General features: G+C 44.2%; 1 protein-coding gene across 2 annotated transcripts in view; it reads left to right on the plus strand.

Moving 5' to 3' along the window:
• TMCO1 (transmembrane and coiled-coil domains 1) overlaps nt 1-16,571 on the plus strand; it is a 29,935-nt gene extending 13,364 nt beyond the window's left edge. The window contains exons 6-8 of one of the 2 annotated variants that reach the window (XM_081120539.1): nt 2,069-2,213; nt 11,110-11,223; nt 16,171-16,571. In XM_081120539.1, the coding sequence (XP_080976665.1) occupies nt 2,069-2,213; nt 11,110-11,208 (244 nt within the window). In that variant the 3' untranslated portion in view covers nt 11,209-11,223; nt 16,171-16,571. Of the gene's footprint in view, nt 1-2,068; nt 2,214-11,109; nt 11,673-16,170 lie in introns of those variants that run through there. The other variant, XM_081120538.1, reaches the window with a different exon arrangement.
• The last annotated feature ends 934 nt before the right edge of the window (nt 16,572-17,505 follow it).

Below are 17,505 nucleotides of genomic sequence, written 5' to 3' on the forward strand. Positions count from 1 at the left end.
TATCAAAATCAAGGAAAGTTAATTTTGATTGAATACAATCATATAACCTTTCACCCTCTTAATATTGAAGATATTTTATATACAAGGCAAAGAGTAAGGTGTTGTGGGGCCTTCAAAAGAAAGGTAGTCATATAGAGATGTTGTCACTCTTAAAATAGAGTCTTAACAACTGTAATCTCTTTTAATGATAAGGTAGGTTACTGGTGTCTGAACCATCAGGGAGCAGGCCTGGGAAATAGTGGAACTGCTTTGACAGGAGCTGGACAAGTGCCAAGATGACAGACGTCACTTGTTACCTGTCAGAGCTCATCCAAACCCTCCCACTTGGATTGCAATTTCCCTCACCCTTTCCTTCCCTTTCTCCTACTCTTCCTCCTGGCTTCTTTTCTGTCTGTCTGTCTGTCTGTCTGTCTCTCCCTCTCCCTGTAAACTGCCTCCCCCCCCAGTCTGTTCTTCTCTCCCCAACTGTTAAGTGCCACTCTGTGCCAAGCATGATTCCAGATATTGGAATATAACATGTCAGGTGTGCCCCTACCCTTGGTGATACCAACATTTTATTAACCAACATATTTTATTGGGGTGATGTTGGTTAATAAAATATGTATGGGAAGAAAAGACAGACAAATAAATATTGATGGATGTTATAACAGAAGTGGGGGGGTTCAGTAGGGGGAAGAAGTGATGTTTTTGCCTAGGGGAGGGGCCAGAGGAAGTGTTTAATGACTTTAATACAGAACTACTACCTAACTATTGAGGGACCTTTGGAAGATTCAACAACTTGCCCAAGGTTTCCAGAAGTCTCATAATTTCTAACTTATAATTCTAAATTCAGTATTCTTTTATATATATGTATGTTTTTTATTGATTTCAGAGAGAGGAAGGGAAAGGGAGAGAAGAAATAGAAACATCAATGATGAGAGAGTCAATTGATCGGCTACCTCCTGCATGACCCCTACTTGGGGATTGCGCCCGAAACCTGGGCATGTGCCCTGACCTGAAATTGAACTGTGACCTCCTGGTTCATAGGTCAGTGCTCACCCACTGAGCCATGCTGGCTGAGCAATTCAGTACTCTCTTTTTCACTGCCATGCTTTCTCTCATTTCTTGGGTACATATCACCATGAATTACCAGGCAAACCAAACACTGAAAGGTTTTATAGTTAATAAGTAAGCTTCATTGGTACAACTTCAGTACTCATACATCCTTAAACTTGTCATATTCTGGCTCAGTACACTAGACTGGCTAAGGACTCAAAACTTCTGATTTTATTTTTTTTACTTTTTTATTGAATTTATTGGGGTGATGTTGGTTAATAAAATATGTAGGTTTTAGGTGTAGAATTCTATAATACATCATCTATATGTTCACCACCCCAAGTCAAGTCTCCTTCCATCACTCACACTTCTGAGTTTTAAAATGATATTTTCATAGCTCTGTGTGTGTGTGTGTATGGATATGTGGATGTGTATGTGGGTAGATGTGGGTGTATGTGTGGGGGTGGGGGTGTATTGTATATGTGGGGGGTGTAGGTGGGGGGGTGTATGGGTGTGTGTGGGTATGGCTGTCCTTACTGGCTCTGGCTTTACTGTGTGATTACTGCAACAGATCTGAGTTCTGTTTTGCTGGAAGTTGAGCATGTGAGTGCTAGTGAAATAGATGGACTAGGAAATAACTGGCCATTTCTACCAGCAGTAATACTGCCTTACAGTCATGCGATTCCCTTCCTTAATATTGTTTGTGAACACAGTGTACTAAACAGCCTTGTAATTTCAGCTAACACGCACACGCACACGTCTGAAAGGCTGCTCTATGGGAAGGGCTTCAAATACATTCTTCTGCCAGGATCCCAATACTGAAAGAAGAGTCACTAGTTTAGAAAAGACTAATGGGAACAGTCTACACCCTTCCTACCTCCCTGTACTTCAGGCCTCATTTTAGAATATCACCCTTTCTTGTTTTTTAAAGATCAAGGGACCTAAACTTCTATTTCTGTCCCAGATTCTTCTTGGGAACTAAGAAGCTTGTCAGGCTTCTAAAAATAACAGTTCTTTGTTTTTTCCTTTTCAGATTTGATGGTAGAGTGGTGGCAAAGCTCCCTTTTACCCCCCTTTCCTACATTCAAGGACTGTCGCATCGGAATCTGCTGGGGGATGACACCACAGACTGCTCCTTCATCTTCCTGTATATTCTCTGCACCATGTCCATCCGACAGGTGAGTGACCACACCCACTGTTAATGTGGACAGTCATGTGCCACATACAACATCTGGGTGATGACAGGCCGCATGTGTGACGCTGGTGTGTCACACAGCCTAGACGCGTAGTTGCTGTACCATCTGGCCTGGGAAGGTCCCTCTGTGCTGTTTGGACGACTACGAAATCGCCTAAGGACGCCTTTCTCGGAATGTGTTCCCATCGTTAAGCAGTACGTGACTGTGTGTCCTTCCTCACTGCCATCCCTTAAATTAGCTTTTACTTCTGTAGACTGGAGGTGTCTGCCTGGCGCTCTGCAGATCTTTCAGTTGCTTGTTTTAGGACTTCAGTGTGTCAGCTAGAGCTGCTTTAAATGTGTCTAGTCCAGATCACTAATCCTTAGGGCTAGGAAGGCGCTGGGAAACCAGACGTGGTTTCCACACCCTGTTCTTAGAGCTCTCAGGTTCCTTCTTCGTGGCAGATGTCCAAAGTAGTAGGGAGTGAGGCTGTCCTTCCCTCCTGATTTCTTCTTATTTGTACACCAGCACCTTTGTCACTGCAGGAACAAAAGTGAGGGGAATGAGCTGGTGACTTTAAGTTATTCACCGTTGAGATAAAGCCACCACAAGGATCAGGTATCACAGTGGAAATGAGGGAGGCTGAGAGAGAAGTACACAGGGCCGAGGGGGCCCAAAGACAGACTTCGCACTCTGTCAGCGGGAGGGTCAGGCAGGAAGGTTAGAGAGGGAAGTGCTTTTGAGGTGGGACTTTAGACAGCAAGAGGGGTAATTAAAGTCTTGGGCTCAGGAACTCTGCATTTCAGGGCTCTACTCACTTCACGAACATACTGTCGCTCAGCCTGCGTTGCAGTAAATCTGAATGGTTTTCTCAGTGTCTTTCGCTCAGTGACCCTTCCTTCATAGCTGTCCTTGTTATTTTCTGTTTCTCTTTAACTTACCTTTATTGTTGAAAGTATTACAGATGTCCCCCTTTCTTTCCCCTTTGACCCCCCATCGCCCTCCCAGGCCTTCACCCCACTATTGTGTTGTTCTTGTTACTTTCATCTAATATTTTTTCTGCAAATATTTTTTTTAAATATGTCTTTACTGATTTTAGAGCGAGGAAGGGAGAGGGAGAGAGAGGGACAGAAACATCAATGATGAGAGTCATTGATCAGCTGCCTGCTCATGCCCCCTGCTAGGGATTGAGCCTGAAACCCGGGCATGTGCCCTGACCGAGAATCGAACTGTGACCTCCTGGTTCATAGGTTGATGCTCAATCACTGAGCCATGCCAGCCAGGCTCCTCTGCAACTCTTAAGGTAGTGATTTCTTAATTGTCTGTGTGCCTTAAAGTACCTGTGTAATTTCAGTGCTATTAATCTTCTTGCTTACTGTGGTAAAGTAGACATAATGTAAACTTGACTCTTGCAACCAATTTTAACGGTACAGTTTTGTGACATTAAGTACATTCCATATTATTGTACAACCATCACCACTCTCTGTCTCTAGAACTTTTTAATCTCAAATTGGAAGTCTTCCCCATTAAACACTAACTCTCCATGCCCCCTCCCCCAGCTCCAGGCAACCACCGTTCTATTTCCCTTCCCATGAATTTGACTCCCCCTATTTGTGATTTTGACCTTATATAAATAAAATCATAGAATATTTTTGTCCTTCTGTGACTGACACAATGTTTTAAGGTTTATCCACATTGTAGCATTTCAGAATTTCCTTCCTTTTTTAAGGCCAAATACTATTTCACTGTGTGGATGGACTGGGCCAGGTTTTGTTTTTCCATTACCTGTCCATGGATACTTGCGCTGTTTCCACCTTAGAACGCGGGTGTCTGAATGTCCAAGTTCCTGTTTTCAGATGTGGAATTGCTGAGTCACAGTGCAGTTTCTGTGTTAATTTCTGGAGGGATCACCAGACTGCCCTGCACCTTTTCACCCAGCACTGTTCATCTGAGGCTTCAGTTCACCAGTTTGAGGCCGTTTTTTAAAGAATACAGTAATTTCTCATTAGTGTCATTAGTGTGTTTAAAGTGTCACAGTGTCATTGCTGAGGGGACTGGATACTTTATCGCCGGGTTGCCTATGACCACACTTACATGTGTCAATTAATAACATGTCTGCAGATCAACCAGAACCCACGTCCTCTACTGCCTGCAAGTGAGGGTTAATTAGACAAGTGAGCTCTGGGTCCCATCATAGCAGTAACGCTCCTGTTACGAAGAAGGGGTGGTATTAGGTTGAATTAAGAGTAGCTATCTGCTTCTGTCATTTCCCACATCCTTAAGAGAATAGGTGATCACAGTAATAATAATTCTTGGTAGGTTCATCTGTATATTTATTCTCTTAACAAAATTGAGCACGTACATGTACTAGTCTCTGTGCTGGGTGCTCTGTGTAGTTTGTAGACAAAATGGGTTTATGGCCCTTGCCCTCATGGGGCTTATGTTTCTTTTGAAATAAAAAGGTTAATTTCCCACCTGTAGCTTCATTTTTAAAAAAATCATTATCAAATAGGAGAGCATAGAAGTACACTTAAATTTATTTCTGTCACGCTAATCATTCCAAGTGGAGCAGATTAAACAAAGATTAAACACTGTTTGTGAATCTGATTTTGATCTATTACATATAATTTTCCCTTCCTAGGGCGTATTGGGTATATGGTTTACTACTGACGTAAGAGCTTTCAGGGAAAATAATATTATGCTGATGACACTATAACAGAATTTACGACCCATTTCTTCTTTACGGTGGTGGGGAGAGGGAGGAGTGCATTGTAAGGTTGAGGAAGTACAGCAGTGGGAGGTTTGAATCTTGCTGCCATCTAGCCTGAGTGTCCTTGGAAGTCATGTAGCCTCTCTAAGCCTCTGTTTTCACTGAGGTGGCCTGGGGTCCAGCGGGCAGCCTCACCATGCGTGACAGTCAGATGGCAGTGGTCTACAACGTAAACAGTTGTTCTTACGGCCACACTTGCCCCTCCCACCCCCACATCCTGGGCATGTTTTTAAAATTAATATTTGTTCCCAGCCCAAGATAGGACTGAGTTCCTTTTCACAGATTAAAACATGATATGTCATATCAACTGAAAATAAATCTAATTACCTTTGGTCATTTTATCTTTCTCCTCTAGTTTACTTCCTTAATGTCTGGTGATTAACGATTAGCTGCCTTGACCTTCACATCACAACTATTTCCTTTGTGTGCATTCGTAGGGTGGAAATGGTAGGCCTGCCAGCTTCCCTCAGAGGTGTCGATAGTGACGAGCATTTCCTTAGCTTCTTAATTAAGGTACTTACCCCCCTCCCCCCATTATGAGTGAGTGGGTTGGGTGAATGGTGATCTCCTCCGTATGAAGTGTGTGACACCTCGGGAAATCCAAGCAGACTCACCTGGTAAACACCCCGGGGAAGCTGGTCTACTCTTTATTTCCAGTCTTCACCCAAGGATATTTTTTCCATTGCTTTTTCAGAGAGAGGGGAAGTGGGGGGGAGAGGGGAGACTGAGAGATCGATGTGAGAGAGACGCATCGACTTGCTGCCTCCTGCACTCACCCCAACTGGGGATCAAGCCTGCAACCGAGGTACGTGCCCTTGGCTGGAATTGAACCGGGAACCCTTCAGTTCGCAGGCTGACACTAACCACTGAGGCAAACCAGCCAGAGCAGAAACTGGTCTATTCTTGTAAATTCATAAGGTTGTGAAAGCTATGAACAGAGCTCTCTTTTCTTTGAAAGCAAAAAGGATTAGTGGTTCTGAAAAAGTATCAGTGAGAATCTGACATGGTCTCTTCAAATAGGTGTATTGGTCAGGATGGTGATAAAAACACATGCGTTTTACTTTCCTCTCACACTCTCGGCTTTCCCAGGGCAGCCTGAGGGTTTTGATAGGCCTTGTCTATGTGTAAAAACAGGTTCTGATGATGTCATGTCCATATATCCTCAAGTCATCAGAATGATGGAAGGACCACCTGCCATCTCCTGTGCCTCGTCATTAATGTATGTCACTTTATTTAAGTTTAGAACATAAGTCCTTAATGCCAGCGTAGCTCACCTACAGGCAGGGTGTCTTCATGTGTAGTCCTGGACTTCGCATCAGCAAGAGATGCATGAGGTCCCGAGAGTGGTGGCTGACGGCTAATGGAGAGGGGCAGAGTGTTCAGGCATCGTCTGAATCTGCTCCTTTGTGAACTGCTGCAGTGCGTGGGCTCAGGTTCATTCAGATGCTCCCTGTCATTGCTGAGCATGGATGCCAGTCTGTCCGCCATGGCAGGAATTCTGTGATGTAAGCATACGGGATGGAAAGCAAGATTCTCTCCCCTGTGGAACCAGTGGGAACCAGACCCACAGTAACCAGAGTGTGATTGGTCCCTTGTGCGTGTTTACAATATGGTGTTGGAGAGAGAAACATACCGTGAACAGTATCTTCGGGGGTCGGTTCTATGAAACAGATTTTTTATAAATATATCTTTATTGAGAGGAAGGTAGAGAGAGAGTTGAAACATCAATGATGAGAGAGTCATTAATCGGCTGCCTCCTCGCTCTTGACTGAGGATGGAGCCCGCAACCTGGGTGTATGCTCTGACCAGGAATCAAACCATGATCTCCTGGATCCTAGGTTAATGCTCAACCGCTGAGCCACGCCCAGCCGGGCTCCTTTCAGCATCTTAGCATGCCTCTCCACTATCTTTTGGCCTCCATTTATTCTGATATGTGAGAAGTCGACGTATCTCTGCATCTCTGTAGATAAGGTCGTTGCTTTCTGACTTTCTCTTTGAGTTCGGTTTTCAGCAATTTGACTATGATGTGCTGTAGGGTTTAAAAAATTTTTTTTAACCTGCTAAGTTTTCATTAAATCTCAGAAAATTTCAGCCATAATTTCTTCAGATATTTTTTCTGCCCCATTCTTTCTTCTTCTTCTGTGATTCTAGTTACATGTTAGTCTTTTTGGTTTTGTCCAATAGGACACTGAGGCTGTTTAATTTTTAAAAATACTTTCTTTCTGTTCTTAGGATAATTTCTGTTAATCTGTTGTTGAGGTACTGACTCCTTTGTCATCCTTAATCTGAGTTAACCCCAACTCCATCCAATGATTTTTAAATTTTGATTTAATATTTTTTAGGTCCAGAATTTTTTTTTGCATCCCCTGCATTCTTTATTATGGGAACTTGAGAAATTGCAATCAACTGTAAGTGAAGTCTGACTGCCAGCTGCCAGAGAAACAAAGAGTGAACTGATGATTTCCATGGCTGAGTTATTTTAGCTAAATGACTAAGGAATACAATTTAGCAGAATGTGTTTATTGCCAATGACCTGGTTCTTCCCAAAATGTCCAGTGAGCAACCAACAACTTCCTTTTCTTCATCACAGGTTCTTATCTTTTGCAAAGAGGAAGGAACACAAATCCTGCAGTGGTATTTTTCTGAGTTTCCTGCCAATAGAAGGCGTGATTACGGGAAAATGTTTTTCCTTTGTTTTCCCTTCTGATATATACTCTTCGGTTATGACTCTGTTACATAGAACTGGACAGAAATTCAAAAGAATTGCTTTTTATTTTTCTAAAAACCTGTGTTTAGTACTGTTCTTCCACATCATCTTTATAACATATTAAAACTCCTGTCTCCTAGCAAAATTCATATTTCTAAACTAAATCTTGCTAACTAAGTAGGCCTGTGAAAATGACCTCCAAGGGGAGAACTGAGAGGCTGTAGGCCACAGTCAGATCAAGGTTAATGGAGGAGGTTACTGGAAGATGTAGAGGGTAACGTACTCAGGTCCCCACTACGTGGTGTGATGCTCCATGAGTACTGACGGACAACTGGTCTTCTCTGCAAGTCAGGGCACTGTCAGCCTCTTCATGGAGCTGTGAGGATGTAAATAGGAATATCATGTGCAGTGCTTAAGACAGTGCCTAGCAGCTGAGATGGCGTCACAGAAGTACTTGTCTTTATTTTATCCTGTTCAGTGGTATTTCGAAAAGATGGAGACGAGGGGTGAGAAAAGGGCATTCAGCCATTATTAACACAACTGTCATTCTCTGTGTGTTCTTTAAATGCGCTTTTATAGACTTTGTTTAGAGTGGTTTTAGGCTCACAGTGGTGTGCTCATACATAGTTTTTAAAATTGTGATTTAAAAAAAAACACCGGCCAGCCCAGCTAGCATGGCTCAGCGGTTGAGCATCGACCTGGGATCCAGGAGATCGCTGTCAGATTCCCGGTCGGGGCACATGCCCAGGCTGCAAGCTCGATCCCCAACAGGAGGCAGCCGATCAATGACTCTCTCATCGTTGATGTTTCTATCTCTTTCCCTCTCCCTTCCTCTTTCTGAAATTAATAAAGGTATATTTAAAATAAAATAAAACAGGCCAGGCCTGCTATAAGGTTTTATTCCTGAGATAAAGACCTATTAGAGAGAGGTGGCTTCATAGGTGAAAACTGGACTTGGGTGATATGTCAGTTCACATCCTGACTTACGGCTTCTCTCTGCCTCCACTTTCTCATCTCTAAGGTGAGGATGACTGAGGGCCGCTGTCTCATCCTTAAAACACTTCGTGAACTTGAAAGTGCATAGAAACGTAGGCTGTTAGTGTCACTGCAGAGAACAGTAATGCTGGCCCGTAACCTAGGTCTCTTGTATGCGGAGGCCATTGGTTAATTTCTCCATGTGTTTTACAGGAAAAGACTTTACTGACAGGGGAGCAGGGGAAATTTTATCTAAGAAAAACCATCCTGAGACCTGGGTTCGTTTGTGAGAGTACAGTGTAGGAATTTAAACAGTCTGTTTAGAATTTCCCTAAAGGAAATCGCAGAGCAATTTGTATTAAAATACAAATACCTGAGCAGTGCAGCACTGATAAGCTTAGTGTAGTGTTCCTGAAGGGAGCCCCTGGCAAGGGTCACAAGGGAAACAAAGTACGGAGCTGCCGGGCTCCCTGCACTCCAGGCCTGGCTGCTGACATCTGTAGCCGCGTGGTTCCTGTTAGCGCTGTTCCATCTGGAGCAGCTCTCGATCTCGATCTGTTGCATTCCATAGCCCTTTATGTTTTCACTTCGTAAATGAGACTGACAGCAGTCTGCCCTTCAAAATATCTTCTGTTACTTCCCTTTCAGATGTCTTCTTTAAATCACAGTGAACTTCTAACTTAGAGGGTATCAGAGGTTTTACACTAGCCTTTAATCTCTAAATGATAAAGACTCACTTAATTGACCCCATCGCTACAAAATGACCGAGCAAGGATGCCTGGTCTATTTTGTCTGGGCCGTATCATCGTGTTTGTTAACTAGACAAGTGTGTTTATCAGTAGCTAATTTGGTAATATCTTATTATTTCACATTTTATCTTTAAAGTAGCTTCCCATAATGCCTTGCTTAACCCTGGATACATTGTGGGTGGTTAATAAATATTTACTGATTGAAAGCAATTGGAAATTCGGGACATTGTATCATTGGGTTTTCTCATTGTTTTGTCAATGGGTTTTTTAGAAGTGGACATATGGAGCTGTTCTTACAATGAAAACAATACAAATATTCTCCATCTTTACTAAGAAGTAGCCTGACCTACGAAGTATGTGTCTTAACTTGTTTCCAGACTTCTTTTTAAAGTAAAGCATGAGCTGTAGTATTGTGAATAAATAAAGCAAGTATTTTACTGTCAGTATAATTAAATGAATTCTTAAGGTTGTCTTCATATTGTTATATTCTGCTGAAATCCGACAGCGGTTATCTCAGATATATAAACACTCCATCTGTGTGGGTCAGCATCTTAGGGATGAAGGCCGGGAGGCCTGGCTCTGGCATTCTCTTAGTGCCTCACGCACAGTTGGCCCTCAGTGCCTGTTGAGTGTGAATGCGGACGTGGGGACCCGCTCACCTAGGGCTGGAGTGTGTTCTGAGACCAGAACATCCACGTGGGAGGTGCTGGTGAGAGAGCCCATTGGGTTCAGAATCAGAGCACACAGGTTTTCATTCTAACTTTGCTTTTCATTTCACCGTGTGATTTCGGACAAACCATGATCCATTTCCAGGTTTTAATTAGAATTCCTCACATACAAAATGAAAGAACTGAGCAGGGATAACCAGGTGATCTTTAAGGATCCCTCTCTTCTAAACTCGGTAGAGAGTCGAAGCAGCTGACACTTGCTGCCCTTCTTAACATCGTGAGCCCCTCCCTTCCCTCTCGAAGAGTCCCGGTTAGTCGGTTAGTCGGGCCATGCTGTCCCCCATCACTTGGGAGCCCCTGCCTGCCCCGCCTCTCCCACACTGAGTCATCCTCCGGGATTGTGTTTATCCCCTGGCATATGCTGGTTTCACTTGTGTTTGGATTTATGTAACTTAGTTTAATGTATATTAACTGATGAAATCTGAGTATAAAATAGTCGGTTTTTTGAGAACTAGTTTAATAAAGATGAATTTAAAAAACTGTGAGATACCTGAGAAAGTTGAGGGGCAGTGCTCAAAATCTAGGAGGGTCCTGACTCAGGTTACTCTGTAGGATTCTAAGTTCTCTCACTTCTTTGAAGAAAGTGAGTTGGAATATTTTGGTTTCCGCTTAGATGGTACACTGATGACCAAATCCATGCAGAAAACCCAACTCAAGGAGAAGGCTTTCCTCGGGAAATAGCTAATGAGTGTGCTTTAAACGCTGTGCTAAAATAAAAGTTACCTCTTTTTATGATTCTGCACTTGGCAAAACCAGCTTCTCTGGTTGGAGACTGAAGTCCCATCAGGTAAGCGGCTCTGTGTGTGACCCCTAGCACGCTGCAGCCTGTGAAACAGCACAGTGCTACTCATCCCACCTTAGGCCCTAACAGTACTTTTAACCTGTATGGCTTCTCTTCCTACGGGATCTGTGTAAAACACTCTTCTGTAGCTCATATTAAAACCTAGTTTTTATTCCGTTTTCCTCACAGAACATCCAGAAGATTCTCGGCCTTGCCCCTTCACGAGCTGCCACCAAGCAGGCGGGCGGATTCCTCGGCCCTCCACCTCCTTCTGGAAAGTTCTCCTGAGATCAAGAAGAACCTGTAATTCCTGTCTTTTTTAAAGTCTTTAAATTAGATGAGCAACTATTTTGTAGCAAGAGCCATAGGCAGCCTTAGCACTCGCACCACTTTCTCGCTTTCTTTCTAAACTTTATGAATGTGATTGGAATGAAAATGGCACCCAGCAAACAGAGGTGACAGTGCTTTCAGTCACAGAGGGATGTTTTAAGTAGGCGTGCCCATTAGACAGGTGGGGACGTTTGCGTGATGAGAACCAGTGTCTTCTTGTTTTGTTTACACGAACATTTTCGTGGGACCGACTCGAGACTGCTGTGCACCGTGGAAGTCAGCTCTCCCTGAGCATTTAGCAGCCTGAAAGGAAAGATTAGTTTTCCTGTAGTTAGTTATGACTCTTAATCGTGTGTTTTTTAAGCCAAATATATGACCTGTGATCAATAAAGAGGCCAAAATTTTCACTGTCTCACCTACAAGGAGAGAGCTGTCTCATTTTTCCATGTTTCTAATGGCATGTTTTCAGCGATCTGAATGTAAAGGTAAACACTGGCCAGCAAGGGCTAAAATGCAGTGTTTACCACCCTGTTGTATTATGTTTGCCTCATATCTTCCAAATACACAGCTGTCCTGTTTGGAAATGGAAAACCTAAGAGGGAAGGGAAGTAGGGACTCCCAGGGACATAGCTGTGGGGCCTCAGCAGTGCCCCCACTCCCCAGTACAGTCTGTTGGATTCCCATGGAGGGATGTCATACAGAAGAATATAGCTGTCTCATCACAGCAGCGTCAACTCAAGGAGGTAGTAAGACCTACTGCAGCCTCGCAGTTTTTAAGTACTTGCCCTGAAAAAATACAAAGACAGGTCATTTGGACGACACCAAACCAGACCATCACTGGATTATTGGCACTGGCATTCCAAGCCAGAGAAGCCCGTGTTCTCTCAGAACACCTGACTTGGCTACTTTGCCTGTGTAAAGGATAGCATGTCCCCTTTCTAGTTAAAAAATATCAAGCATTATTAATACCTGCCTTAGGCTACCCAGGGCGCACTCATAATATGCTGTGGTAGTGACTGTCTTAACAATGCAGGAAATCTGAATCCTCAACACGTAGCATTTCAGAATCTAGGCCAGCTGGGAACTGGGAAGCGATATGTATGGGTGCTCATGCGCTTGACCAGGCGTCGTCCTGTCATCGTCTTCAGTGGGTCAGGGACTTAAAATGGGCACCCAAAACCCTCTTACGGCCAGATCAAACTAGTGTGTAGTAGGGGTTTCAGTATACTCCACACTTTCAATACTGCCCTTCAACACCAGTAAAAGTACCATCAATTCTGCTTAAGTTGCAATCTTTTGTTTTAATTTATTGTTTCCTTTGAGTTTTTAAACTTTTTTAAAAAATATATATCTTTATTGATTTCAGAGAGAGGAAGGGAGAGGGAGAGTTGAAACATCAATGATGAGAGAGTTGTCATTGATCGGCTGCCTCCTGCACGCCCCAAACTGGGGATCGAGCCTACAACCCAGGCATGGGCCCTGACTGGGAATCGAACCTCAATCTCCTGGATCCTAGGTCGATGCTCAACCCCTGAGCCACGCCTGGTTGGGCTTTTTAAACTTTCAGAATGGAAAAAAATCTCTCAAATAAAAGTTTTTAAAAATATAGTATAAAAAACACCCAGATACCTGCTCTTCAACTTGAGCGATTATTAACTCACAATCAGTCTTTCTGTCCACCCAGCCTCTGTCTCTCATGTTATTCTGAAGCAAATCCCTTAAATATTTTGGGGCTTTTACATATATATAGATATAGATATATATAATCTCAATACCATTTACACACCTAAAAAATGGACAATTCTTTGATATCGTAAGTTGTCTATAGATATCAAAAGTTATTACAGTTTTTGAATGGGAAGCCAGTAATAGCCATATTGCAATTGATTGATAGCATTGTAAGTCGCTTCCTACCTGTAGTCGTGGAGTTCAAACTGGAGTGTGTGAGAATCTTCTAGAAGCCTGTAAATAGAGTGTTGGGCTCCACCCAGAGGTTCCGTTCCAGCCGGGGTGGAGCCCGAGGGCTTGCTCTGCTGACAAGCTCCAGGGCGATGCTGCTGCTGGTCTGGAGTCCACTCTCTGAAGCATCTTCCTCAGCAGGGTTTCCCTCAGTTGGGATTTCAGGGTTGCAGGCCTGTTTCACATCCTGCTGGTGTCTCTCTGATCCATTGATTAATTAGGGTTGAGAAATGATGATATTGTCATTCTCAGATCCCTTCATTTTTCAGGTAAAAGACTGCTATAGATAGAAACTTCCTCAGCTGCCATTTGATAGTCTGGTTGTCAAAACGCTGCGTTGTTCACTAGCCCTCCCACGGTGAACGCTTTCTGTACGTGTGACTGGCAGTTAATAGATTTAAACATACGTGAGTCACTTCAACCCACTGAAATGATTTTTCCTGTGGATGCACAAATTGTCCATTTTTCAGCCAGTGAGAGGCTCCTTAACAGCTCCTGGGTGCATTTGATGTGACCTCGCTGTCACTGGTGGCATCGGCTGAGTGGCATGAGGTGCTCCAGGGCCATCTGGCATTCCCTGCCTGACTGAAGGTAGCACTTTCTTCACAGAGGCCTGCGGCGCTGCACCAAGGAAGCTACCGAGCTGGGTGCCAGGTGTCCAGGCCTTCTTTGTGGACCAAGGTAGCATGTTTTATTAAGATAAAATGCATCGTGAATTAATACCGATGCCCAACTCCCCTCCCCCCCCCTTAAATTCAGAGCTACAGAGTTTTTGCTTAATTTCTTTGATGTGTGTGTCTCTTATGTGATGTGAAGAAGCTTAGTTTCAGTCCTAGGAATGATGGAGTTAACATATCACATGATTACTTACTGGCATGATCCCAAAGTGTCCACTCTGAAGCCTCAGAACATCAATACCAACATTACTACCAACAATATGCTACCTGAAAATAGTTTGGTTTTGAGGGTGGGTATCTCTAAGGCCCCACTCTGGGTTCACAGTTCGGTTATGGACATTTCCAGTCGCCTGGAATAGTTTCTTTTTTGAGTTGATGCCGCCAAGTGGATAAATATATGTTTACACTCATTTTATTTTCAACTTTTAGACCATGCTCTTTAGTTTTCTTTATAATTATACAAATGAAACATACTGTTTTAATGGGTTCCTAGGCCAGCCCACAAAAGTATATTTAACCCACATGGTTGTGGGCACCTAGCTGCCCATTTTCACTCCTTTTGTGTGTGTAACCCACAAGGGCAGGAACTGATATGACCAGAAACCATTTTACTTCAAGCCAGTAGTGGGGATGGCAGGACCTGCAGAGACAGTGCTCCCACCCTTCCCCACACACTGGACAAAGGGAGGACACCCAGTGGGAAGAGAACAGCAGCGAGGGTGTCCCCAGCTCGCTCACTCAGGTCCTCATCTCTGTCCCCTTTCCTTCCCCGAAGTGGCCTCCCAGGCAGTCCCTTCACTCTGGGCCACTGTCCCTCCCTCATGGCAACAAGCTTTCGAAAACAGAAGTTGAATTGTGTTGCTCCTCCCACAAAAGTTGCCCAGTGGCTCCAGTAGCCTTAGGAAATGTGAATGATTTAACACAGGAAACTATCCCAGTCCAGACAGGCACATTTGCTGTCAGATCCTGCATCCTGCACCTTCTGTGTGAACTTGACTGCCTTTGTTTTGTCTGTTTGGTGTGGTCTTCCTCTAATGTGCCTGAATTTCTCCTATTACCTTCTCGACTCCACCCAAGCATCACCTCATAAAAGTTTTCTCTGACCTTAACATGCTCTGTCACTCATTAAAAATGGGTCAAAAGGCCCGGCCTGCTGGCGTGGCTCAGCGGTTGAGCATCGACCTCTGATCAAGGAGATCGTGGTTCGGTTCTGGTCAGGGCACATGCCTGGGTTTGGGGCTTGGTCCCCAGTGTGGGGCGTGCAGGAGGCAGCCGATCAATGATTCGTCATTGATGTTTCTGTCTCTCTCTTTCCCTCTCCCTTCCTCTCTCTGAGCCTCAGTGGCCTCATCTGGAAAATGGGGTTCATATATCAGAAGGGGATCCTCTGTTCCCTCCACAAAGCCCGCTGCGGGTGCCCTGTACACCCCGCTCAGCAGGTGCTGCCCTGCCACTACAGCATTTCTTGTTAATTATATTATGTAATTTATATTATGTAAATTAGTGGACCATGAATGCAAAAAGAGAATGGTTTCTATGGAAATGAACTTGAAAGACTCAATAGAAGCAACTTGCTACCAATAATTGCTTCAACTTATATGTGGGTGAAATAACAGAGACAAAAAAAGTAATACAAATTTAGTAAGATTCAGCACTCATATGTTTTCTTAGTGTTTCAGCTCATAACTCACAGAAAAGCCAAAACTGGAAATCAGAGGGGATACAGTTTTAAAAAAAAATTTTATTTTAGGAAAACATCCACCATGAAACATGGAGTTTTCATCACCACAAATTCTGTTTAAATTCTTCCAAATTCTGAAACCTTGATTTGAGCTGCAAATGTTTCATTCTGTGTATTAGTGCTAAAATGTGCATGGAGAACAAAGATAAGGACCCTTTGGAATAAATGAGCCAATGGTGATGAATTAAAAAAAGGGGGGGATAAGTGGGGGGAGGGGACATCTGTAATATTTTCAACAATAAAGATATATAAGTAAAAAATACACATTTTGGGTTTCCTTTATAAGAAAACCCCACAAACCCACACAAAACAAAACAGCAAAAACCAGTGGGACTCCAAACAATAGACTCCTACTGAAGGAACAGCCGTGGTCCTGCCCTGGCCAAGCACCGAAAGGTGGTGGGTTCGATGCCTGGTCAGGGCACATGCCTGGGTTACGGGTCTGATCCCCAGTCAGGGCGAGTATGGAAGGCAACTGATCGATGTTTCTCTCTCCCCCCCTCCCTTCCTCTCTCTCTCAAACCAATAAAAACATATCCTCAGGTGAAGATTAAAAAGAAAAAAAAAGCCTTGGTCCTACATCCAGAGTGAACGGCTTTCTTCCGGAGCATGCCCAGGCTTCCTTCGCCCACAGGTGTGCATCTCCTAAACTCTAAGGGTCCCCAGGAGACTTGCAACCAGGGGAGCAACGGCAGTGGCAGCTTGTCCCGGGCTAACTCCTGAATCTGCCCAAGGCCCCATTTTCTCTGACTCTCCGGTGAGCTGACTGCAGCCCCACCTGGTTCACTCCTGTCACTGTGACTTTTACTTCCCCGTGAGCCAAGCAGCTCTGCCTGCTCTCTCCTATGGCCCCTTCTGTCCTAAGCCCTCCCTTGTTTCACCGTCCCCAGCTTTAATAAATGCGGTCTCTCAAATAAAAAAGAACTGTCTGAAGTACATATATGAACATTGTTTTTTGTGTGATTTTGGCCTATAATTGGCTTTTTACTTTAACCTACAAATTCCTGGTTCCAGTCAAATTGGCTAAATGTCTTTTCCCGCTTAGTGTTTTTGGTGAATTATGTAAAGTAACAGATAAGCCTGGCGTTGACCTTTACACACCACATCCCTGTAGGAGGTAGGGTGTCTTTTTTAGTGTCCTGATTTACCTACAACAAATCAGTGCCTGAGATTTGTGATGTATCCAAGATCACACACAAGTAGGTGGCAGAATCAGAACCAGCCCTCTAGTTTCAAGGTCCACGCTCTTTCCACAATAGCACCCAGTAGGACTGACTCCATCGGGGCTACAGTGTAAACCTGCTGAACTGGAATCCTATGGGGACTCTTCACCCTGTATGCAGCAGGTCTTCAGGTAAGACAGTCGGGGTCCCCAGCGAGTAGCATTTAATCAACTAGCACTGTCTCCATTCCCTCTGTTGTTTTTTTAAATTATTTGTTGATTTTCAGAGAGAAAGGAAAGGAGAGAGAGAAACATTGATTTGTTGTTCCACTTGTTTATACATTTATTGGTTGCTCCCGAGCGCGCCCTGGCGGGGAATCAAACGCATCGCCGAGCCCGCGCGCCTCGGGTGTGCACACGCGTGGCAAGTGCTCTCGCCGCCTCATTCCTGCCCCTCTGCAAGCCTCGCAATATCCTCCCATGTAAACAGCAAACAATCAACAAGTGTTTCCCCCTTGACGCGGCAACCGACCTTGGCGACCGGAGGGGAAGCGCGCAGAGGGCCCCAGGCAGTCCCCCATCCTGCTAGGCGCCCCAGGGTCGTCCCTCGTCCTGCCTGTCTCTCACCCCGCCCGGCCTTTCCTCCCCCCCCCCCCCAGCTTTCCTCTTTGGTTTCCACCCAGGCCTCTGTAGCCAATGTTCTTTCTTTTTTTAAA

Source organism: Miniopterus schreibersii (genome assembly GCF_964146895.1).
Source record: "Miniopterus schreibersii genome assembly, chromosome: 19".
NCBI classification, from domain to species: Eukaryota; Metazoa; Chordata; class Mammalia; order Chiroptera; family Miniopteridae; genus Miniopterus; species Miniopterus schreibersii.